The 24,815-nt window shown below is 36.7% G+C and overlaps 2 protein-coding genes across 8 annotated transcripts in view; one reads left to right on the forward strand and one right to left on the reverse strand.

The window, feature by feature from the left end:
- LOC136340726 (uncharacterized) overlaps positions 1 to 24,815 on the forward strand; it is an 83,605-nt gene that overhangs the window by 43,719 nt on the left and 15,071 nt on the right. Inside the window, exons 4-5 of the mRNA XM_066285027.1 lie at positions 17,060 to 17,193; positions 17,251 to 17,348. Of these exons, the coding sequence (XP_066141124.1) occupies positions 17,187 to 17,193; positions 17,251 to 17,348 (105 nt within the window). The 5' untranslated portion in view covers positions 17,060 to 17,186. The remainder of the gene's footprint in view (positions 1 to 17,059; positions 17,194 to 17,250; positions 17,349 to 24,815) is intronic.
- Positions 10,271 to 23,547, reverse strand: LOC136340722 (thyrotroph embryonic factor-like). 7 transcript variants are annotated; one of them, XR_010732356.1, is made up of 3 exons: positions 23,130 to 23,547; positions 21,742 to 21,894; positions 10,271 to 11,221 (listed from the first exon to the last, which is right to left on the reverse strand). XR_010732356.1 is itself a non-coding variant. In XM_066285020.1 (2 exons), the coding sequence occupies exons 1-2, from the start codon at positions 20,411 to 20,413 to the stop codon at positions 10,554 to 10,556; spliced, it is 792 nt and encodes a 263-aa protein (XP_066141117.1). In that variant the 5' UTR covers positions 20,414 to 20,715; the 3' UTR covers positions 10,271 to 10,553. The 7 variants fall into 7 exon arrangements, 1 of the variants encoding a protein (XP_066141117.1); XR_010732357.1 differs by lacking the exon at positions 21,742 to 21,894; XR_010732360.1 differs by lacking the exons at positions 21,742 to 21,894; positions 23,130 to 23,547 and adding an exon at positions 14,309 to 14,405.

Here is a 24,815-nt window from a genome sequence, read left to right on the forward strand (position 1 = left end):
ACACAGCACAAGGCAAAATCAACAAATTATTAATTTATTCTTTAAGAAGCTGTAAGGTGGCTTCATCGATAATTCATAGCTATGACATTGTGCCGTAATGTCATTTTGAGACTTTTTCTTAGCTTAAACCGTAATCTAATAATATTGCTTGCGTTCCTGGTGGTTCACACAGTTCTTCACGTTAGTCATCCAGTTTTTTGTTCCCTGTTATCATAAAAACTGAGGATTCATAAAAAAAAATTTATCTACTAAAATAGGTCACTAAATATTTCCATTTATCGATTTTTAACATATTTAGTCATATCGTTAACCTGTGTTCGGCCCACTCATCTAAAGGAATTGTTTTGAAACGGTTTTTTCCCTATAAATAACTTCGTTTTTTATCCGTTCTGCAATATGTACAGAGTGAGCAAACTTGTTAGGCACGAATGTTGCTTTATTTAAGCCTAGTTCTGGCAAATCTTTGTCGTGCGTATATCCTATGCCTATGCCCTTTTATTTGAAAATCACAATTTTTTTACATAAATTCACTGGCCATTGTGAACCGAAACCGAATAAATCTGTTCAAAATTGCCATATAACCAAAAAAATTTAAAAAAAATGAAATAGGCCCGAAGTTTTGAAACTTTGTTTTTAGTATCGTTTTAAAGCACAGAAAAAGACATTTTCACATCGTTATAATTTACTATACAGAGAGGACCATAAGTCCCGCATGTATTCGTTAAACTTTGAAGGGAAGGTTTTTCATGGAAACGTTGGAACGCGTCAAATATTTTTTTTATTTGCGTAGTTTTTGGCGTCAGAGATACGTATACAGACATATTACCCATGCGGTAGATACACACACTTTTCCATTTTTTCCTTCTGGAACCTCAGATACATTATGATATTCTTGAGTTCTCTGAGAAATTCTGAACATGTTTCATGCGACATACCCATGTTTAAATTCAAGAGGTTTCGAAAAAAAATGCAAAAAATTGAAATAATGATATTAATGCTTAAAAAATAACAATGGAAACTACTGTAATCTGATGCGTTCAATGCTTCAATGTTTGAACTGTGCCTCGTTGCCTTCCCGTCAGTGGACAAGCCGCAAGTCAAATTCCTCAAGAACTTTTCTTATAATTTGAGGAGGCATTTATTGAGCTTCTTGAGTAATTTTGTTTTTTAACTCTTCTGCGTTGTCGGGCTCACTTAAATACACCTTATGATTCAGATAACACCGCGATAGAAAGTCCCTAGGGGTGAGGTCGGGCGATCTAGCGCGCCACTCTAGTTGCAACATCGAGCGAATATTTCGAAAATTGTTGAATTTAAACATGCGTGAAATATGTCCGGAATGTTTCAAAGAGCTCAGTGACGATTCACATACATTTGTCTAATACATGGGCAACCCTGTATACTAGTCTGTTCCGTCCAAAAATGCACAATAAAACACAATATTTGACGGGTTCCAGTATTTCTAGGAAAAATATTTCTTTGAGTTTTTAATAATATGCCAAACTTTTGGTCGCCTATGTGTATGGTCTGCTATAAAAAAAAAAGTTTTTATCTCAAAAACAGTTTTATTATTATTTATTGATTATTCCGGATATTTTATCCGGCGCATGACATGTACGTGATAAACATCATTATAGAAATGATCTAAATTAATGAGATTTATTGTGATGACATGCATATAAAATAGTGCTTATGCAAACCACGGTAGAAAGTTTGCTTGCAGTTTCGATAATCATTCAGCGCCCTCTAACTCGCTGCACATCGTACAGGGTGTTTTCTAAACAACTTTAACTGGACATTTTCGGGGTCAAAATGAGAAAAATAGTTCATATAAAGATTTGCCTGGAATCGCTTCTTTTTCGAAGGCCATGATGTTGAATTTCAAAAAAAAAAAAAAAAAAAAAAAAAAAAAAAAAAATATTTTTTTAGCGTACCCAAATGTGAACCCCCGATAGAGTTTTGCTTTAATTTATTGTTGCGATCGTTCAAATTTTAAAAATGGAACGTTTTGATCGCGGTACGACCTTAAACAGCCATCAAAATGTTGTTGAGGACAATTGGCCAAAATAACTACATACTGTAGATTTAACGCCCTGAATCATCCAAATAACGTTCAAGGTCCCCCGATTTCACAATTTTGCTCTCGGCTTTCATACGTTTCGAATTCTTAGTACTGATACCGTTAACGTTACAGAGAAAACGTCTGCAAAAAATACGTTTCAAAGGAATTTTATTGCACCAACACCCTTTTCAACTAAGGGGGTGCATTGCGAATTCTTAGTTTTTTAAAGGATTTATTGCAGCGAAAGGGCGTTTTACGAGCAGTAATAATTCGCAAATTTACCCTCTCATGAGAAAGGCCTGCTGTAGCCATTACAGATACCTTACGGTATTTGGGAAAAAGTTTGAGTGTAATGCTCGTATAACGGAATTAAATGGCGCCTTAACATAATGTAATGTCACATCGGGTAATTGTTCAATGATCGATGGAGTTGCGAAAGACACACACACACAATTCATGGGAAAGACGCTGTCCACCAGAGGTCTTTCTTCCTTGACCACTTGCAAATTTTCGCTTCGCTTTAATCTTTTTTTACCTACTTGTCTCTTGTCAGCCTTGGCAAATAGAAGCAATACTAAAGGTTCTTGACGTGAAATGCCTCAAAACTGGCCCTTTTGTGTTCAGTTATGATGGATGGCTGCGACACTGCAATAACTGTACATTTTGACCAAACTCTATTCCCCATTGCGAATTCGGCTAACTCTTCCGACCTATACACATTGACGAAAACATCTGCCACTGTGATAAGAGGAAGGGTTTTGTGTGATTTTTGCGAAATTTAGGCCCCAGTATTAAGTCGTTTTGGTCAGGCTCATGTAATTTCTGACGAAGGATGATGGTTAAATGAAAATTGTTGGTCATCTGAAACGTGACTCGGTGACCGTTTCAGACACGATTAACGCACATATCCGCCCTTGCAAGGTGGCTCAAAAAAGGCCTGCGAAAATGTGGAAAAATGGAATCCGCCCATATTTTGGAAAATTGTGGCATTTAATTAGTGCGTGTTTACTTCTGTGTCGAGCTGAGACCGCCCTTTCCAACCGATACACTGTCGATTCGATATTCGAACAATTCGCTGATGATAAGACGTCATTTTTGATAAAGAAACGACTGCCGGGTTAATGTTAATATTGGAAAACCATCAAGCTGGTCGAATTACCCCGATCACGCAAGCGACAAAGAACCAACAAAACATGTTTTTATTGATGATGAAATCATTTTATTTCGAAATAAACTGTCATGATTGGCTGAAAATATAACGTTTCTAGACGCGATCGAAATTGTTAGGGTGGCACTGCTGTCATTGGTCGAATTTGAAATGTTCTCGAAATTTTGTTGGTTGTGCATATAAAGCGGGAAACAATCTAATATTACTATCCAATTGGACATTTTAAAACATGAAAAAATTCTGTAATTAATGTACCGGGTGATTCAAGAAGATGGCTCGGCATCATAACTTTTTTGTTTTTACACTTAGAAACTTGAAATTTGAAGGGAAGCTATATGAGAATAGAGCCGATTGAGCGACATTAATGGCGTTTATCCAGCCCTTCCGGTTTAACCGGAAATAACCTCAACTTTCGATTTTTAAACATGATGCCTTACAAATTTTTACTTTTTTGGAATTTAGAGGTGATTTTTAGCCCGAAAATATGTTATTTATGTAATATTCCACTAGCGATAAGTATTTTTCAATTAGAAGAAATATAACCTCAATCTGCGTAAATTGGCACTTAGGACTGTCCTCCAGCGCCTGCGCCCGCGTAATTCACGAAGAACTAAAATATCCGTGTAAGACACCTCTTTTCTTTCAGTCCAATCTAAAGCTCAATAGAAAACTTGTATAGCTTGCGCGCCACTCACTACATTTCTAACTTCAATGAGGACGTCCTCATCGTCCTCGCCATCCATTTCTTCCTCCTTATCAACGTTATTCGTCTGCTTATTTTCGTTCCATAAATTAACATCAGCCGGAGTGCGATGTTAGGATTTATTATTTTCAATAAATGGAGAACATTCAATGACGCAGTGACAAGAACATCAGCAATGGATCGCAACTGTTCATTAATTACGCTTAAGGGAACATCATCTTCTCGATTATCGATACAAAAAGGATTGTTACAATATTGTCGAATAGCTCGCTGATTAACTGCATTGCAGGCCATATGTAAATTTGAAACAGCTTCTTATAACATTAACTGTGGCCGAGAACGGTTTACGTTATCGCGCGTTCCGCTTGATCCCGTAGCCCGGATGTTATGTTTATATAACGCATCGGTATCATTATCGCGTGTTTACATTATCGAGCGTCTGTTATATGATAAAGATTTTACTATGTTGCGCATAACTATAAACAGTTTTCGTGATATTGATTTTATTTCTTCGGTGTTTAATCCATGAATCAATAGTTGTTCATATCCTCATTTTTAACTGTCTTTGTAATTTACCTCAATCCAAAAATCTAAAATTTTCGAGACGCCGCTGGTCACATTTTATGCTGACTTTGAGTTGATTTGATGCATACGATTCGTATGTATGACGCATACGCAAAACTTCAAACAACAAACTATAGTTCTGCAATACAAAGTTGATTGGAGAATTTTGACTAGGGAGAGAGTCCGTAATTCATAGTTTATGTATGTATGCTGTATTCAGGATGCGAGCAATCTCATAAACAATAAGGTAGTACTGCAAAGCAGCTTTTTAAAAGAAATCTTAGTGGTTCCCAAGAGGCGGTGTAATACAAGAATAAACTCTTTAGGCATAACCTTGCTTGGGTTTAATGATTCGTCACGTGTTATGTGATTCGCCCTTTGTAAAATTCACCAACCTATTGCCATTTGTAAGGGTTCCATTCATGCAATGAATGGGCAAATATCCGGTTTAAAGCCACACGATCTTCACTATTTAAAAACCAATCCTAAAAATTTGACTAACAATCGACAACAGGTTGCTTCGGTTTGGTAGGGCCAGTAAATCAACCTCCAGTAAAATTTTGTCAAAAGGGTTGTAATTTTGGGACATATTTTTATTGCTGCGTCCTACTACCCCGGACGGAGGCATTCAATAGTCGTCGATTTAGATTTAATACTTTTGTAAATTTTTTTATGACCGTTTCATTACGAATTCGTACCTTTAAGACGAAAGTGTGCAATTTCTGTATATCAGGTATTTTCAATTAAATCCCAGTTCCACTCTAAAGCGGTTTTTCCTTAAGATATTCGGACATATTATGGTTATCAAACTCTATTCTGCAAAAAAAATTTTGATAAAAACTCTTAAAACTAAGAAGGATCTTTCTTAGGTTTAACAAGGCCCTAAGAACAACATCTAATTTAGATAAGAGAATAGTTGCGGAAGCACCTGTAACTTCTCAACCGAAATACTCTAACGAGAGTGCGGGAACTAGTATGTAGGGGAGAGAAGAATGTGAAAAAATTTAAAAGATTAAAAAAAATTCCTTCTAAATTAAAAAAATAATTAAAACATTGCTGTACGTAAAGTTCATATTGTTTATGATGTTACAAACCGTTGTTTAAAATATATACATACCTGTATTAAATTTAGGTGAGTTAATGGAGGGTAAGGATGGCGGGGGATATATTTAGAAATACGTTTTGTTTTAGAATTTTCCGAAGAACTTTAGGTTTTACGGGGTGAGTTTGGAATGTTAAAATGGTCGTGCAAAAACTCTTTTTAAGTAAATATTATCGTATTTGATAGGCAACATCTTGCGGGAGTTGCGGACATGTTCATGGCAAAGAGCCTTATGAGACTCAAATTTTATACTACTGTGGAGGGCAAAGTAAAAGTTTTTCTTTCAAATTCGAAAATTTTGTTTTCGAGTCAAATATCGGCCTAAGCCTAAATGGCAAAAAAAAACATTTAAATAAAAGCGAAGATCCTTAAAGGCAACTAGGCCCTTCGGCTAATCACCAAATCTCCTTTCCTGACTTCCCTTTTTTCCGCTGTTGATTAGCGATTTACAAGTTTTCGTAAGACACACTGATCACATATCGTCACCTGAATGCAGCTTCCAAGTAATTTGAGAAATACGTGTTTTGAGATATGACCAAAAATAACGTTAATCAAACTTAGGATTTCCTTATTTTATATTAAATTCAATCGATTTGCAGACTTCTTGTATGATAGTGCAGATCTGAGGAGTAAATTACTAGATAACTTAGAAAACCCTCGAATTTGAGTCACATATTTCTTACATCCAGGTGACGATGTGACACACCCCCTAGTCGAAGCTCCAGTAACTAAAGTAATTAAAAATGTACCGGAGGGTATTTCAGCAATCTGAGAAAGATAAATGCGAATGAGCTCGTTTGGCTCGTTTATCTGGTATTTGAAGGTAAAGGAGGAAGTATTAAAAAGTATATATAATTGCAATTAAAACGCTAATTACGCGGAAGTGGATACGGAAAATACAGTATTATTTTGGCCACCTACACTACCAAAAATTCTCATAGTTGTCGAAATACACTGCGTGAAATGGAAAAGGGAGCACCCTGTAAAAATGGTTTTATTTAAATAATTTTTGGCATGCATGTTTCTCACGCTGAAACGACTACTTCATTAAAAAGTTTAACAAATTTAATTGTTAAAAATCGAGAAAAGATACTTTGTGAGTCCTCCGCAGTGTCTTCTACATTTCTCTGTGCGTTTAGACATGGATCTAATGAGGTGATTAATGTCCTTCGTTCCAGGCTACCTGGAGAGCATCACGTAGCGCCGCTAGAGCTTATGGGGGGGATGGGGTAAATTATGCAACCTTCTACATAAAATATCCCATATATGTCCAATTGTTGAGAGGTCTGGAGATCGAAGTGGTCAAGGTAGCAAATCGATTGAATTTTGTTGAAAGAAATCAGTCCAAAACTTCTTATCCGGCGATAAATGGTTCGAATCCCAATGGACCTCTCACACACTCACCAAAACCCCGGATCCTCCAGCGTTCTCAACGAAACGAACTTATCTCTTAGAGCTACAATTCGAAGGCGATCTTGGCGTTCTGTAGTACTTCGGGATGGTCCAGTACTCCTCCCTGTGCCTGTTTGCTCTTCTTGGCACCATGCATGACCACATTTTGCTATAGTGTGTATAGTACGGTTCAATCTAGTGGCGATTTCCCTAAATGACCGATCGGCCTCTCGCGCCCACTCGCGGCCTCTCTTAAACTCGCTCGATTGATGAAAATTTCGCTGCATTGTGCGTTTAGGTATATTTATTTTATTTTATATTATATTTGATCAATCTAAAAACACTCTCCAAGCACATTATACGTCAATAAATGATATTTTGCTGTCATATTGTTGATATTTTATTGCAATTTTTATATTAAAAAAAAAAACTAAAATTTCTGATAACTCGTAAATACGTTGATAAATGTGGCTGAAAATTTAATCGTTTTTTATGTTCCCTGACACAAACATGCGCACCAGAAATTATTTAAATAACACCATATTTACGGAGTGTTCTCTTTTCTATGTCACTCGGTAAATTTTGAACGGACTTACCTACTGGACATATAAGGATACAAGGGAAGACAAAACGGAATTAAAAATATAGCAATGTCTCGAAATATGTTATTTATATAAAAATAAACATTAAACTATAAATTAAGGACGCTCGATAATTGTGTAAGTATGCAAAAAAATATAATATATATATATATATATATATATATATATATACAGGGTTATTCACGCTATACGGCTCAGAATATTGTGGCCAAAATACGAGGTTTTCTAAAAATGTTTCTTTTGGGTTATATGGTGATCTATTATGGCTACTTTTTAAAATTATTTTCATATTATACAGGGTGTCTCAAAAGTGCTAAAAGTATCAAAGTTATGTTTTTTTAAATGGAACCCCTTGTATATTGTTGCATTTTTGGATTCTCCGATCAAAATAAATGTGTGTTTTAATAAGGTTTACAATACCTAGCACTTACGGTTTTTGAAATAATTTAAATTTTGTAAAAATTTGGCCTAATTTTCATGTTTTAACCACTTAAGCAGTATTTAAGTTATGCAAGCGTAATTTACAGTGTAGTGTAATAATGGATCATACTTTATATCCCAATCATGAAAAACTTGCCAGCTTATACAGGGTGTGCAAAAATTAAAACTATTCAAATGAGGATTTTAAGTGGCTATAACTGGATTAATTTAAATGCAATGCCATATTTTTTAACTTACCAGGATATGTAGTTTTTAAATACCCATCGAATGGTACTAGGGTGTTCATAGCTAAGTCTTCGCGTTTTTGCAGAATGCACTAAATAATGGTTCCTTGCGCCATTTGGCGTCTTTTAGTTCAAAGTTCTAAATCACACATCAAGTATAACATAAAACGGAAACAAAATATTTATTACAGATGTTCGAAATGTCGACCGTCCATTTCCAAACACTTACAAATTCTTTTTTCAAAACCACCGCTAATTCTGGACAACATTTGCGGAGTAACAGTTTCAAACGCGTCTCTTATACGTGTTTTCATATCCTGTGAAGTTGTTGGAGGCGTATTGTAGACAATTCCTTTTATGTATCCCCACAAAAAAAAATCTAGTGGAGTTAAGTCCGGGGATCTGGGGGGCCAATTTTGAAATCCGTTTCTTCCTATCCACCTGTTTTTAAAGTTGGCATTTCAAAATTGCCGAACCTCGCGATGATAATGAGGCGGAGCCCCATCCAATTGAAGCCACATGGTAGTTCTAATATTTAAAGGGACTTTTTCTAATAATACTGGAAGTTGGTGCCAAAGAAAATCCAGAAACGTCACACCGTTTAAAGGTCCTTCAAAAAAATACGGCCCAATTAAATACGGGCCCAGTATTCCACCCCACCCATTAACGGACCACCTATTCTGATTTCTCATGACTCTGTATTCATGTGGATTCGAATCAGAATAGTAATGAAAGTTATGTCTATTTACAAGACCATTGTTATGGAAAGTACATTCATATATATATATATATAAATAATTTAAATATTTACATTATATACACTTGATAATTGTTACCAATAACATTATTTTTATTGCACTAAAAAAAATACAATAATCACACTTGAAGCATAACTGCTCATACGAATTTTATGAGGAAGAATGATGTGGTTCCCATAGTTACGGGCGACTTTATGATGTCCGTTCTCGTCGACTGTCATATGAGCGCAACTTGTCCATCGTCCCAGGCGTCTCTGTCGAAGATGACACAATCAGTTTGTGATGGAATTGAATCGAGATGATCACAGAATAACGCAGATGACCCCATGATGATTTAGATCGTTAGATAACTGATGAATGACCAAATTGAAGGCACAGGTAGCTACATAATTCATATTGTTCAAATTTTTCAATTTTGCTCAGTTAAAAATTGTTTTCACATAAACTAGTCATAATTCGTTAAATTTAGAAAAGTATTTTCTACTAAAAAACATAAAAAAAATATGGAGTCCTATTTGAAATTCTGACGTCGAGGGTTGGTACCTGAAGCAGAAAAAATTGAGTTAAAAAAGCATTATCTCCTTGGGACCCTACTTGAGACTTACTTCATCTGCGCGATTCGTTTGAGTCCAAGCTCCTCATATCTTCGTTGTAAATAGTGTGACTGGTTTATAGTGATATCACTATCGTTTAAGCCATTGTGAAATGACGTCGTTGGTCTCACCGCTTAAAATGATCCCTTGTTTGTGGTGTTTTAGATGGTCTTGCAGGGATACGGAACAGTTGTGGCAGGGCGTTACAGGCGTGTTTAAGGATGGAACGTTTCTTGTTGTTCACCCTTCGCTGGTAATAGAGGTTGGATTTGTAGATACTAAATTGAACGTTTGAAGATTCAATTCAAGTAGTTTCATTGAATCTTTTGCACGTCAATTTTTTTTTTAAAGGAGGTGAAAATCCAGGCCTCACCAGCGATACTACTAGCCCCTCAAACTTTCCATTTCTTCCTTTATTTTGCGCGGTATCTTCGGGATTTCCTGCCCGAGGAATTTTATTTTATCATTCGCTTCCTTCTGTTTTGATTTGTGAGCATCCGGAGATCGTTCGGCCGATTCATTAGTTTTTGCTCTCATTGCAAAATACTCTGGATCTCGGGTTTTATTATCATCGTCTTGAGTTCTACGTATATTCTCATTCGTATCGTTATTATAGGTTGCCCTCACTTGCTCGATCCACTGAAGTCGAAATTCCTCGTACATTCGTCATAAATTTTGTAGGTGATTTTTGCCCAATTTATCATCATCTAAACTATCCTAGCCTAGCGTGGTTCAGCTCAGCGGTAAGGTTGGACCCTTACGTGAGGTGCGCTTAAATGGCCTTATTGGAATATGTAAAAAAGATGATAGAGGCGACATTAAAGATTGCAGAGTTCTTGCTGGAGAAATGCTACTTCCACCGATGGTGGAGGTTGGGTTTGTACACATGGTCATTTGAAGATCAAATTCACGTGGTTTCATTATAACGTTTCCACGTGGATTCCTTAAAAAGGGGGCAGAAGTCCACGCCTCACCAAGGATTCTGCCAGCCTCCTCAACCTTTCCACTTCTTCCGTTTCTTCCTTTATTTTGCTCGTTATCCTCGGGATTTCCTGCTCCAGAAATTTTATCCGAATATTCACTTCCTCCTGTTTTGCCTTGCGAGCGTCCCGAGATCGTTTGGCGGACTCGTTATTTTTTGCTCTTTTTGCAAGATATTCTGGATCTCGGGTCCTATTGTCATGGTGTTGAGTCCTGCGCATATTCTCATTCGTGCCGCTATTAGAGATCGACTTCACCTGCTCGATCCACTTAAGTCGAAATTCCTCGTATCTTCTTTGCAGATTTTGCAGGTGCTTTTTGGCCAGTTCATCATCGTCTAAGCCATCGTAGAACAACGTGGTTGGGTCCACCGGTAAGGTTGATCCCTTATGCGTGATGCTCTTAAACGGCCTCGTTGGTATATGTGAAGAATTTGATACAGGCGACATCGAAGATTGGAGAGTTCTCGCCGGAGAAATGCTGCTTCCGCTGGCAGTGGAGGCTGAGCTTGGATATATAGTTTCCATGTCCGATTCAGGAGTTCTGTTTCTCACTGAAAGGTCAATTGGCTCTTCCAGGACGGGGATTCGGGAAAATGGACGGAACGGTACAAACGACATCTTCTTAAGCACTGAAAATTGAATAAATTTAGATAAATATTTCCATGTTTCCTGAGGAATTTATTTTGTCCCACAGTTTCGATTGAGACGGATCAAAAATCCATTTAGGATCGGTGCAGTGTGATTATAGCGAGTTATTCATGCGCTAGAAGTGACTTTAACCTGTATTAAACGTACAGTAGTAACAGTCACAGTTGCGTCTTTTCAACTGATTGAATGAACATCACATGATTCATGGCGATATTATCGGGGAAATTCTTTTGCAGCTCTTTTTAAATTGGCTGATGGAAAGTCCCCAAACCAATTGTTTTCCAGGAGATTCTTTGGACTTACCTAAGCGAACTAACAAAAACGAGTCCTTTATACCGATTCGTACACAGAATGTGAAAATTAGAGGACCACGTAATAGCAACAACAGTACATTTCTCTTGATGCCTATTATTAGTTCATATTGCGGTTTAGGTAGGAAGAATGAAACGTGTAGTTTTAAAGAAAATTGAGACCAGTGTATAAAAATAAATTAGGGACAAGAGATGTAACGTATACGATGAACAAGTAAGAAGGGTGGTAAGCTGCATTTCAAGAACCGCTAATAGGAAGAGGTTGGCCAGAAGGGCCAGACAGTACATCGAGCATAAGGAATTGATATGGGGTGTTTTCAAAATTTTGAAATGTGTGCCCGATAGAGGTGTTAACTAAATTTTAATGTAGGAAAGCATTGCTACTACTTTTTATACACTTTACGTGATGCCAACTTTCGACTCGTGCAATCCTATCTGAGCTTAATAGGCATTATTTAATTAATTACAAAGTTACCATGGATTCATAAACTTTTTGTTTAGCCCTGTAAAATTAACTTGGCTAAAAACACGAATCTTATATAGAACGTGAAACGTTCTCTATGCTTTTGTTACAAAAGAGCTCATAACAATTGTATAGTTATTTTTCCTAGGTATAATTACACATCAATAAAAACAAAAACGGTTCCGGGGAAAAAGGGAGTTTAACAACTAACGGGAGCAAATATTTTTTAATAATATACATAATCAATAAAATTGTATATTCCGACTTTAAATTTTGTTTCGTACTTTATCATTGTATTACTGCAAGAAAGATTAAATAAAAAAAATCTAAAGTGCAACGCTGTTTGAGCTAAATGTCGAGCAAATGAGTACGTAACAAAAACTTTATTAGTTACCTCCTTTAGGTAAGTAGAAAAAAAAATTGAGCATAACAATCCACAAAGTAAAGCTGATCACCCACCTACGGGCAGAGCGACTGTTTATTGGTGGGTTACTTCGTGCACCGGAAAAATTGATTTTTCACATTCTGTCATTCCATATGTTGAACTTGAGTCACATTTCAAAATCAGATTAAATTTTTTAATTAATTTTTCCCATTATCTGCTTGGTGGCTTTTTGTGCGCTCTCTCACGATCTTTCTATCTGCACTACCGCACAGTACATTTTCTTTCAAATTTTCACTTTGTAATTTGATTAGTTACATGTTCATTGTACCTGCTTCTGGGTTAGTTCAGGTTAGTTCAGGTTGTACGCAGAGCGGTAATATTTATTTCAATTTAATGTCACTTATTTTCTTGTTGTAAACAGTATTTCCTTGTGATTTTGGTTTTGGGAAGTTTAGTTTTGTTATAACGTCCTGTATAATTTGAAAAAGTAGACAACAAGGACATATTTCCCACTATTTCAATTTTTTCAACTAGCACTGTATTGGAGAAAATTATGTTCAAAATGGAAGAATAACTTGGAACCGAAGTGCTTTAACGCATCAATTTGCCTACATAATGGTTTGTAATAATAATTTTAAATAAATTTCTCTTTCGTTTCGTCAATATGCGGGTTAAGAATGTTCCAAAAAAATATTGCCGAATGCGGAGATTATTAAATTGCTAAAAAAAATAATTTAATCGTATCAACTCGATTATTTCATATAAAAATCTAACAACGTCGATATCTCAAAAACGATGACATTTCGTATAAGGATAAATACGATTACATAGAATCAAAATGAAACCATCTATCTTCCATTCAAAATTTTCTACCGCTCTACCAAACCTCCTACATGCCTCTATAAAATAGACGATACTATATTTAACTTACGTTTAGTTACAAAGAGTAAGATGTCCAAACACACAGACAATTAACAACTTGCTGTCTCTTCAGGGCAAAAAGTTAAGATCTCGAAGAACTATCTGTTTCAACTGAGCCAGCAATTGCTTGTTAGGGGATGCTCAACTTTTTCCCCCACTCACCGAAAGTAGGAGGTACTCTTACCGTGGAAATTTCATCCAATAGCAAAAGACGTTTGAGAGGAGGCACCGAGCGGGGTTGTAAGTTGTTTTGACGCAAGACACGCATTTGGGTCGACCACCATAAACCGGCCAGTAACCATTATCGCAAACGTTGCCATCTATTGGATGTTCGGGAAAGTTGGTACAAAACGTAAGGGATGAAAGTGGAACCAAAAATAGTAAAAAACGTTCCTATAAATGATGGTCCTACGAAGGACCATTACCGCGACAAGGCAAGCCGAAGGGTTCTTGTCATTACTGTTTTTTTTCTTTATTTAAAAAATTAAAAAAATTTAAATTATTTAAAAAATAATTATAGCGGAATAAACTACGCAAAATAGTAAAAAGGAAATCGAGAAATTTTGTCTTCAAAAAAGTCCAATTAATTAAAAAATCGAAACATTTCTGCTAAGGGTTGTTAGAAAACTACCCTAATTTATAATGAAATTTGACAGAATTTACGATAGTTAAAGATTCTTAGGATACGATTATTACCTGTAATTATCATTCCGTTATCTTATCTAGAAAAAAAATTATTTAAAAAAATATCCACTTGATAAGATCCTTTTAGAGGGCTATATCTCAGCACCCTAACCATGCCCTGTATCAGCCAAACCCTATATATGCATCGACTTAACAAAGCGAGCAATATTAATAGAAAGGGACTGTTAAAGAATATGCGCAAACAATGTATTAAAGACTTCAACATTTACACAAGTGTTGTTTTCTCCGGTATCTATCTACTACGATCAACTATACCATATGTAAAGTATTATAATTAACATACCTTTAGTCAAAGAGAGTAAATAGCTCACAGATAATTCTGCACGATCACGATCTGGAACGCACTAAACCTTAATTGTAAATCACTCGGAACCCGAGAACCTACCCTTTTTAACTGAATGTGTAACTTTTTATTAGGGGTTGATGAAACGTTTCCCCCAGTCAAGGAAGGTAGGAGGTACTTTTGTGTCGAAAATCTCATCCAATAGCAGACGAGGAGGGATTTTATCACCCTGTATTTCAGACAGAAAGCGACAACAGACCTATGTACATATAAACTTTTTTCCTCAAAATCACTCATAGAACCACCCATTAAATTTATGACGTACTATTCTGAAACACTCTGTATATTAACGTTTATTTACGTTCGTACAGTTACTTCAGGCCAGAATGTGCTCCCCCCTTCACTTTTTTATTAGAAGCCTTATAAAAATGTTTCATACACAGTGGCCGCGTAAAATTCGCTTTATGGTACAAACGGAAACAATTTTATTTCCCCTTTTCGAAGCAAGGCTAAGACTAACGTTACCTTAAATGGGACACTCTGTTTATTACTATTTTTGTAAATCGTGCTCTTTGTGCTGGCCAATCAAGCAAAGGATTTGAAAAAGTTCAATAAAATCATGAACTATCCATAGATGGCTTATTGGCAAATTGAATATCGACAACAAATATTCGAGGTGCAAATTGTACAATTGACGGCTTTTGTGTAACGTTCCAATACCGATAAAGATTTCTATGGGAAATGAGTTTCTTTAAGAAGAGATTTGGTAGGAAACTTAATTTGGGTTGTCAGGTAATAAGGGGATTAACGTTCCGTCGGGAATCCTTTTCGTCAAAATGTCGTCGGTGGATGGTACGCTTAAGGCCCGTTCAAATCAATCAATTATTTATTTGCTACAATTCTGACGATTGATTTAATATTGAATAATAAATTTTTTTTTATATACAGTGTGACCCACATAAGAGCGGGACACCCCTGTAAAGTTTTTATTTCTGGTCCGATTTTGATTATTTTTTTTATATGCAAATTATGTAAAGCATCAAAAACTCTAATTTGTGAGAAGTTCTTGTTGTGCTCACTTTAAAATCCAAGACCCGCTTTGCTTCTTTTTCATGCCGAAAATTCAAGAAAAGACATTAGGGATTTTTTTATTTTACATTTAACTATAATAATATCTTGAGAATATTTCAAAATGGTTGTATCTCAAATTTCGTTGAAAAATATTGATTAATATAAATGTTATTGAACAATCAAATTTTAAATTTACTGAATCGTCCACATCTTTATTAATAAAGATTTTTAGTTAAATTGTCCCGCTCTCATGTGGATCACGCTGTATATGGATTATTTAAATAAACGTCCAACGAATTCGAAATGCTCTAAAAACTAGTCTTTTTAAATATATTTTGAAAAAGCCTTATAGATGTGAATACGAGTCTTAACCGTTCGACATTTAATAATTTCAAAAATTACTTTAGTGTGAACGCACTGATTGATTAGTAAGGTTTTATCGCATTTAGATGTCGAACACAGATGGCTAAACGTGGGAAAACCACCCGCACATAAAATTCGGGCAAAAATCATTTGTGAATGTTTACCCCATCGACTTCTCCACGCACTGAAATTGAAACGTATTTAAATTTATTTCATTTGATTTTACCAGGGAAATAATATTAATCTAAAGGAACCGGGTAAAATTCTGAACAAAAATTTGAAACGGGTCAGTCTGTCACACAATTCTTTGGAGCGAGGGAGCAATTCAATGGAGTAAACGTACCAAGCATTGGCAGCGGGGTTAATAATTAAATGTCGCATTTGTTGACGGGGGTTCCATTTAAAACAAGGAAGTTTATGTCACGTACGGGAGGACGGACCGTGCGGGGGAGGGCAACATCGCCATTTTTGAGTTCCGCACTAACTAGGAAATTAGGTGGAGGCAAATTGTTAATGTGACACCCTGTGTGCTTTTACAAGTGCTTTTGTTAAAAGTTCGAAAATACAATGGGGAAGTAGTATAGTGGTTATTTTTGTCGGTGTTCAAGTATCTTCAAAAAGTCGACGATTTACATAGAGATTCCTTACCTCGGATAATTACCCTCCATATAAACCCGACAGTGGTTTGAAGGGTGATTTATGGTTTAAAGCAATCAATGGTTCTGTTATGATTTATTTTTGTGATTTTCTGTTTGACATTTACAGGTGTCTAGTCACGCCTGTTTGACTCAATTGAGCAGTTCAAAACATTATGCATAATTTTATGAACATTTTCAAGGACGCAAATTAAGTTGAAAAGGCACGGGCGCCCGCAGTGCGCAAGTGCCTCCTCAAGCTTGAGCGGTATACGTACATGCATATACATATCTCTATATATATATATATATCTATATATACATATCTATATAAGCAAAGTTGTTAAGAATTGTATCATTAAACTATATTTAAGAAGAGAATTCTGTGAAATACACATAAATCACAACATGTGAAGCACACAGCTGCAAGTTGAAATGTCGCAGTTTGTTACGACAACACGGACGAACAGGGAAATTAATACGGTAATTGCATTAGCGATCGGTAATTGAAATCGACAAAGAAAATTATCGCTTTAATTCTCTAGTGATTCGTTCGGCGCCACAATGAGGCACCAGTGTCACTTTGTTTAAATCTCGAATTCGATGGACGAATAAAATTATAATTAATTATACAGTTGGTAATTTCGAAAACTAAAATTCCAAAATTCCGATTTTCTTTCAGGCACCTCTCTCTCTCTCTCTCTCTCTCTCTCTCTCTCACGTCGTAGAAAAATCAATCGACCGGGGATGCAGATAACGACCACGAAAAATACCCCGCCGAAACGACCCGGAACCGCTCAAGTTGGTTTATGAAAGGTGATTTACGGTTGTGGTTTAAGATCAAAGACCTCGTTAAATTTTGCACTTTTCCAGAAGTTGGTGACGCTCTAAAATCCCACAAGTTCCAGCTGAATTTATTGATTTTCAAAAGTGAAGCGTCAGTGGGGAGGCAGAGGAAGGTTGTGGGTCAGGTAAGAAGATTATTAATAAAATGATGTAAATTTAGATTGATTCCACTTCTTCTTCTTCAAAAAAAAAAAAAAAAAAAAATTGGTTAGACCTGTTTAAGTATCTGGAATGATGAACATTTCCACGGCAGGTCAGATCGGGCAAACGCTCTGGGGACTTTCGCACTCGTTAGTTCAACAGTATTTCTCGCCAAAAGCGGTTGCTCTTATCAACATTGCTAAGTCATACTTTTTTTTCAAGCAGAAACCATAGACAATTACGTTTTTCATGCAAAAAGGGGATTTCCATTACGGACAAAAAAGTACGAATTAATTAAAAAAGCACATATCATGAACCGTATATGGCGCCCTATATGATCAACGTAAAAATCGTTGGCAGATATGAATCCCCGTTCCGAAAACCTCCGGGTATTTAATTTCGTGAGTTTCAATGGTTTGGTATAGGAACCATAATTAAAAATTGATTTTTAAGTTCTTTACTTTGCGATTCTATAGCTCTGTAATTACCAACTTTCGAGCTGCTGTGGCCAAATGTGGTGGTGCGTTGTAAAGCTTATTACTCTTAATGTCGAAACTCTATTCATGTAAATGAACCTCTGGGGTTAAATCTCATTCATAACAACAGAAACAGTACAAAAACCGAGGGACATGTGCTAAAAGATTTTATGAAAAACTCCCTGGCTGCCAACTACATAATGCCGGGCAAATTATATGTTAATACCGCAATCTTAGGATACATTGTACCGTTAGGACGAAAAAATGTCTCTACCTGAGGCCCTAATTTACTGCCTAAGGAAGTTAAAATCACCATGTGTCCATCCTATTCTATGGGCCCATTTGCAGATCGTTGTGCCAGTGACCTTTCAAATAGGACTAGGTGTTATAAAATGCCGATTTCTTTGACAAAAACAGTAGCTATTTGTGGGATTTGCCCATAACCTGTAGAAACCCAGAATTTATGGGAATCGAGAGATTCTGTCTCTCTGGGATATGCGCGATGTACATATGAAACAGTTGTGGCATTCGTTTAGAGAGAGTTCAATTTCAATCTTCAGGGGGTGCAAACGCGTTATGGAAACGTTGTCACTGCGCATAGAGAGCATAAAGGGTTAAAGAACAGAAAACAAAATTACGAATTCTTAATTTTTGAGTTTCGAAAAAAAAATCTGTGAGGGCTAAATCTGGCGAGTAAGGAAAATCGCGAAACCATGTTGATGGATTTTGGTCATCATGATTACGGAAGTGTGGACCGACGCATTCTATTGATGAAACAAGAGTTTTTTTTTCGCCATATTCGGTGGTTTTTCCTAATTTTTTAGTTCAAACGGCGTAATAAGTTTGTACGGGGTGGCCCATGTCGAACAGTCCACCTGAAGTATCTTGAACGGAATTTTTTGCTTCGGAACCCTCGAGACCCGTCAATTTTGCTTTCGATGGGGACACTTTTAGAGTAGAAATTCGTAGGTGTAGCCGTCCCCCTAAAGGGGGCAGCAAACCCCATTAATAATCTTAAAGGGCAGAGGGAGTCAAGTGACACATCAAATCAAGGATACTTCAATTCTCTTTACAAATATGTTGAATTTCTTTTGCTTCGTTTTAAATATTGTAAAAAACCGTTTTAGAACGTCGATGAAATAATTCGCGAAAAATTACCTGCACTTAATCATAATAAATCAACACTACAAAAAAATTGTGTTTTTCATTGAATTCTTGAGGTAAGGTGGTGGGTTTTGTTAGCATTGAACAGGTCCTTTTGTTCGGTTTTTGCATTGATCAGAATTGCGCCGGGTAATTTATAGATTCATCCGACGATTCAAAGCATCATGGTTTACACCACTGCGGAAAGGATTAAAATTGTCACCATCAATTTCAAAAAACAATTAAATAACCCGAGAAACTGCAAGAAATATTAATGGGAGGCGTCCCGGCAAGAATCAGAGCAATCCCTACGTGACCAATTTAATATCTAAATTCATGGAGACTGACGACACACCGTTACCAACGAGGCTGCACAGATTGCAATTTTGAGATATAGTGAACTGGATCATGGAAAGTAAAAAAAGTCTATTTCAAGCAACCGAAAGCAACTTAAGGTATTTCATGTAATAGTATTCAGGTGACCTTGAAAAGCATAACTTCCTTCCCTGTAAGATGAATTTCATTAACGAGCTCAATGGAGATGATTCACATCGCCGTATATAATTTTTTGAAGCGATGAATGCAAGCATTTTGATCAATCCCAATTTTTTATATTCTACATGATTCCGCACATTCTTCCTGAACGGTTTCGTCAACAGCCCTAATTGCAGATAATAGAGTGACGTGAATAGTGGAATTATGAGGGAACAGCATTCACAATATCCAGGAAAATTGAATGTATGGGCGGGGATTTTGGGAAATCGTATTGCTGTGCCTTGTTTTCTACCTGATAACCTGTCGGGCGAATCTTACTTCAATCTGCTTCAAGACTTCATCTAGCTTCGCATTGTGGATATTCTTGAGAACGATCAAGGAGATCTCACGGAATAATATATTTTTTCAACAGGACGGCGCTCCGCCACACTATGCAGTTCCTGTAAGTAACTTTTTGGATCCACAGTTCCCCGAAGACTGGATTGGTAGAAGCGGTTTCATGGAATGGCCCCCAAGATCGCCCGATTCAACACTATGGAACTTTTTCTTATGAGGTTACTTAAAAACCGTTGTGTATGAAAGAACATCTACCTCTTTGGCGAACCTTCGCCACCAAGTAGCTATAGCACGTGGTGAAATAAATTCCGAAATGCCACGAAACGTTTGTAAAATTGACGTGTCTCGGGGTTTTCCGAAGAAAAAAATTCCATTTAAGGTATTTCAGGTGGATTGTTTTAAATGGGTCACCCTGTATAACATTCCCCGTATATTGTTTGTTGTTTGGAGAGATAGTCAATAAAAATAATCTCACGTGCATCCCAAAAAACTGACGTCATCAACTTTTTTCGCCTTCTTTGGACCCGATTTTTCCCTCTCAGTCCATCGTTTTGACTCTCCTTTCGTCTCACGTGTGAAATGATGCACCAATGTTTCATCCATCGATCCGTAAAATGGACGCACAAACTGAACTTTATTACCGCAAAAGTTTATCAAACACTCCCTTGGAACATTTTCACGTCCGGTTTTTGTTCAGTTCAGAGTGATCGAGACACCTATCCTGCACACAGCTTTCTCATATCTAATTGTTCGATCAAAATGTGGTGCACAGTACTTTTTAAAATTACCACCTTCCAGCATAGTTTTGTGAATTTTTACCAAAACATCTGGAGTGATCAAATCTGGAGTGTCGCTGGGCCGACCGTTGCGGAGTTCGTCTTGTTCGCGTTTAAACTCTGCCGCCCAATATTTTACAGATTTATTAGCAAGATTAATCATCAGAAATATGATTAATGCTGCCATGTTCACTATTGATTCAATATTCATGTGATTGTTTGACGATAAGACGTAATATTTGATGATAAATAGACCACTGTCAGGTTGGTGTTATAAAATAATCAAACTGGTCGTATTACTGTAACCATACGCGCAATGAAAAACGTGTTTTTATCGATGTTGAAGACCTTTAGTACGCAATTAAATTGACATGATTTGTTGAAACTTCAACGTTTCCAAGCACGAGTGCATTTATCAAGGAAATATCGTTGTGAAATTACTCAATCGAACATTCAGAGATGATTCTCGAAGGGCTTTGATTCCAGATAAATTATGTAATTTAGTTTATTGCAGAGCGAGTCCATAAATAACTGTAAAATTTTCAAAAATTTTTGAAGTTTGTGGGCAGGCTGCTTGGTCATAAAAGACAAGAAAAACAGGTATTCAAACAAGGGCTTAACAAAAAGATAACCCAGTTAACCAGCACCTTTAGGTATGATGATTCGTCACGAATGAAGTGTCATTTTGTTTAAAAATCGCAATAACAATCGGTAGCATAATATAAAGGTCAGGAAACCAACCCTCATTAAAATTCTGCACGAAGGGTTGTAACTTTGGGACCCAATTTTATTGCTTCGTCCCAATATCCTTAACGGAGTTATTCAATAGACGTGAGTTTAGGTTTAAAGCCATTGTAAATATTTTATGACCCTTTGATGGCAAACTGGTGTCAAAACCATGCTGAAAGCATGACGAAGTTAAGCTACTTTTACATTTCAGACAATTTAACTCTAGAGCGCGTTTCTATTGATACATTACTGTTTGCCGCAGTTACCAAAGTCCGTTTTGTTGCTTAAGATCAAGAGGAGGAAAGAGGAAGGTCTTTCTGAGATCTAACGGGGCCTTAATAATTTAATTTAAACATTATATTCTTCATATTATAAAGGCCGAAGCGGGGAGTAACCGCTGGGGAAAGCGTCCCGAAACTTACCATTGTTGTAAAAATTCAAGAAAATAAAAACCCAAAAATGTGAAAACTGCAAAGGTTACTTGCGCCGAAGTTCAAATGCGTGACTTGTCAGAGGACTTTTCCTGAAGGGCCGACTTCAGGGGTCTGGAATATGCCAGTCAGTACTTTAGTGATCTGAAAAAGGTGAATACGAACTCATTTGAACGATTGTGATTCGCTCGTTGGGCGATTCGGACACATATAGACATGGGGAGGTGTTCGAAAATAAAAAGCAAATACATAATGATATTTTGATGAAAACTATACTGGTTTATTTTCGCTCCCTATGTAACAGAAATGACGTAAGGCTATTGGGTACATGTGTGTAACTAAAATCAAAATATTTTAACGGAATATTTGCCACATGAAATGGAATATAAACCTTAACAAATATAAACAATTAATAAAAAAAACATGTGTGCATAATCACATTATATCATTATACAGGGTGGGGCACCGAAAAGTTTCCACTCAGGTTTTCTCTGCCTTTAAACGAATAAATACAAATATGTCCGGGCGTGAAATCCTTAGTTTTCAGGGGGGATATATGTTTTGCTTATTAGCGCGTTCGCCGCTCCAACCCCTAGGAAGCAGTGGCTGCCACCCTTAAGGTCTTAAATGCTCCTCCGAGAGGGGAGTTCGCGTGTACGGGCGGAATGGCACAAACGTCAACCTCTGAACTACTGAGAATTGAACAAAGTAAGAAAAGTTCCACTGAATGAATTACCACGTTTTGGAAAAAGAAACACTTTCTCCGACAATTTAAATTAAAATCAATTCCGTTTGACGGTGTCACGTGATGTCCCATGCACGATTAAAAATCGATCGAAGTGCCATCAACGTGCGTTAGACATACCAGGTGACCCATGAGAAACGAAACGAACGTGCTGGGTCCATAAGAACGTTTTTTTTTCCCCATAAACAGTGACGCGTCAAATTTATTTATAAAGGGGACAACTTCTGCGATAAAATTCACTTCCAAATTGTTTCTCCCCCCTTGCGCTGTGATTACATCCGTAAAACGTTAATTGGGTTTGTAGGGCAAGGGACACCCCATTTGAAAGGCATTCCTTATCCCGAATTCGGTGCGATAATATATTTTTTTAATTTCATCATGTCATTTGAGAATGATGGAAACCATGTAGTATGAAATTGACGATACACAGCTCCAAAATAAAATAGATAATTGAAGGATTTAAGCACACAATGAGAGTTGGTTATAAAATGCGAGTTAAAGTCAACATATGGAAGAAATGGATAGAAAAAAGTTAATCCCTCAAGACGAGGCCATCAATGGTTTCATATGTTGACTGCCTTAAAAATAAACGGATCGTCTAAACAAGTATATGTAAGTGGGGGAATGAACTTACCTTCAGTTAAAGAGAATGAGATATTCCAACACCACTACGAGTTGTACGGATTTGTTTCTTTAATGTGGATATTTGAGACCGGAATTTCTAATTTAAATTTATCTGCAACCTTCCGCCAATGGTGATGAACCATTACGTTTCCTTCGGAAAAATAGAAGGTAGAGCGACTGCGAATATCTCAACTCTATTGAAGGAAACCTTCGTTGAAACCAAAATAGAACCAAAACGAATTTTGGGGCGAGGAACCGAGCGGTGTTGCAAGCTATTTTGCAGTAAGAGAGGGATTTTGCATCGACGAGAATACAGCGGACAGTAATCATTAATGGCACTCATCAACATCGTAATCTTTATGTTACAACAACTAGTGCTCTATTCTAGGATTATTGCTCATTATTACTGACCACTCGTGTACACAACACGTGAGACTTTTAAAAACACTTGGCATGGAAACATCCGCTCTCATTGGGTATTTATATGTATATATTACAGGGGTAGCAGGAAAACGCAAAAACGTAAATAAGGCATATTTGTTAGAAAAATACAGGGTTTAAGTTTAAATTGCCGAAAATGCAATTTTCTCCTTGCAGATTGGATCAGGTGAAATTATTTAAAATACTCTATACGAGGTCGAATGAGATAACTTATTATCGAATTATCAACCGCTAATTTATGTTAATCATGTAAAATTTGCTAATGATATGAATCGCGTATAATTGTTTGCTGAAATTAGATAGGTGTCATATAGCGTCAGAGGGAATAATAAAGTTGTCTGTGGGATATAAAACTGGTGTTTCCGGCGGCCGTTTGAATGGATCATGTTGCCACCTCAACCTTCTCACCGATTACAGTGCGCGTTGCCATCTTGGTTGATGTTCACTGTGAGGCTTCATGATTTGCTTAAAACTGGGTCCATGAAACGATTCGGTGATATCTCACTTTTAGAGATCTTCCTACTCTCCTTTCGAACTCTGCCCTTTTCGTATGTTGTGACAAATTAACTGTGCTGCGTGACATAGAAAAGAGGACACCCCGTAAAACGGTTTTATTTAAACAATTTTTGGTATGCATGTTTGTATATGGGAATACAAAAAAAACGATTAAATTTTCAGTCATATTTATCAACGTATTTACGAGTTATCAGGAATTTTAGTTTTTTTTTTAATATAAAAATTGCAATAAAAAATTAGCAATATGACTGCAAAATATAATTTATTGGTGTATAGTGTGCTTGGAGAGTGTTTTTAGATTGATCAAACATAATTTAAAATAAAATAAATATACCTAAACGCACAATGGAGCGAAATTTTCATCAATCGAGCGAGTGTAAGAGAGGCCGCGAGAGGGCGCGAGAGGCCGATCGGTCATTTAGGGAAATCGCCACTAGATTGAACCGTACTATACACACTATAGCAAAATGTGGTCATGCATGGTGCCAAGAAGAGCAAACAGGCACAGAGAGGAGTACTGGACCATCCCGAAGTACTACAGAACGCCAAGATCGCCTTCGAATTGTAGCTCTAAGAGATAAGTTCGTTTCGTTGAGAACGCTGGAGGATCAGGGGTTTGCTGAGTGTGTGAGAGGTCCATTGGGATTCGAACCATTTATCGCCGGATAAGAAGTTTTGGACTGATTTCCCTCTGTCCCCATCTTGTGTTACACCTCACCTTAAATCATCGTCGAAATTG

The sequence above is a fragment of the Euwallacea fornicatus genome, chromosome 8 (assembly GCF_040115645.1).
Source record: "Euwallacea fornicatus isolate EFF26 chromosome 8, ASM4011564v1, whole genome shotgun sequence".
NCBI lineage: Eukaryota > Metazoa > Arthropoda > Insecta > Coleoptera > Curculionidae > Euwallacea > Euwallacea fornicatus.

Coding starts and splice junctions, on each gene's coding strand:
- LOC136340722 (XM_066285020.1), bottom strand. CDS start 20,413: ATGAAACATTGGTGCATCATTTCACACGTGAGACGAAAGGAGAGTCAA. Junction 11,222..20,289: donor GTCAGTTTTTTGGGATGCAC/GTGAGATTATTT, acceptor TTCAATTTTCAG/TGCTTAAGAAGATGTCGTTT.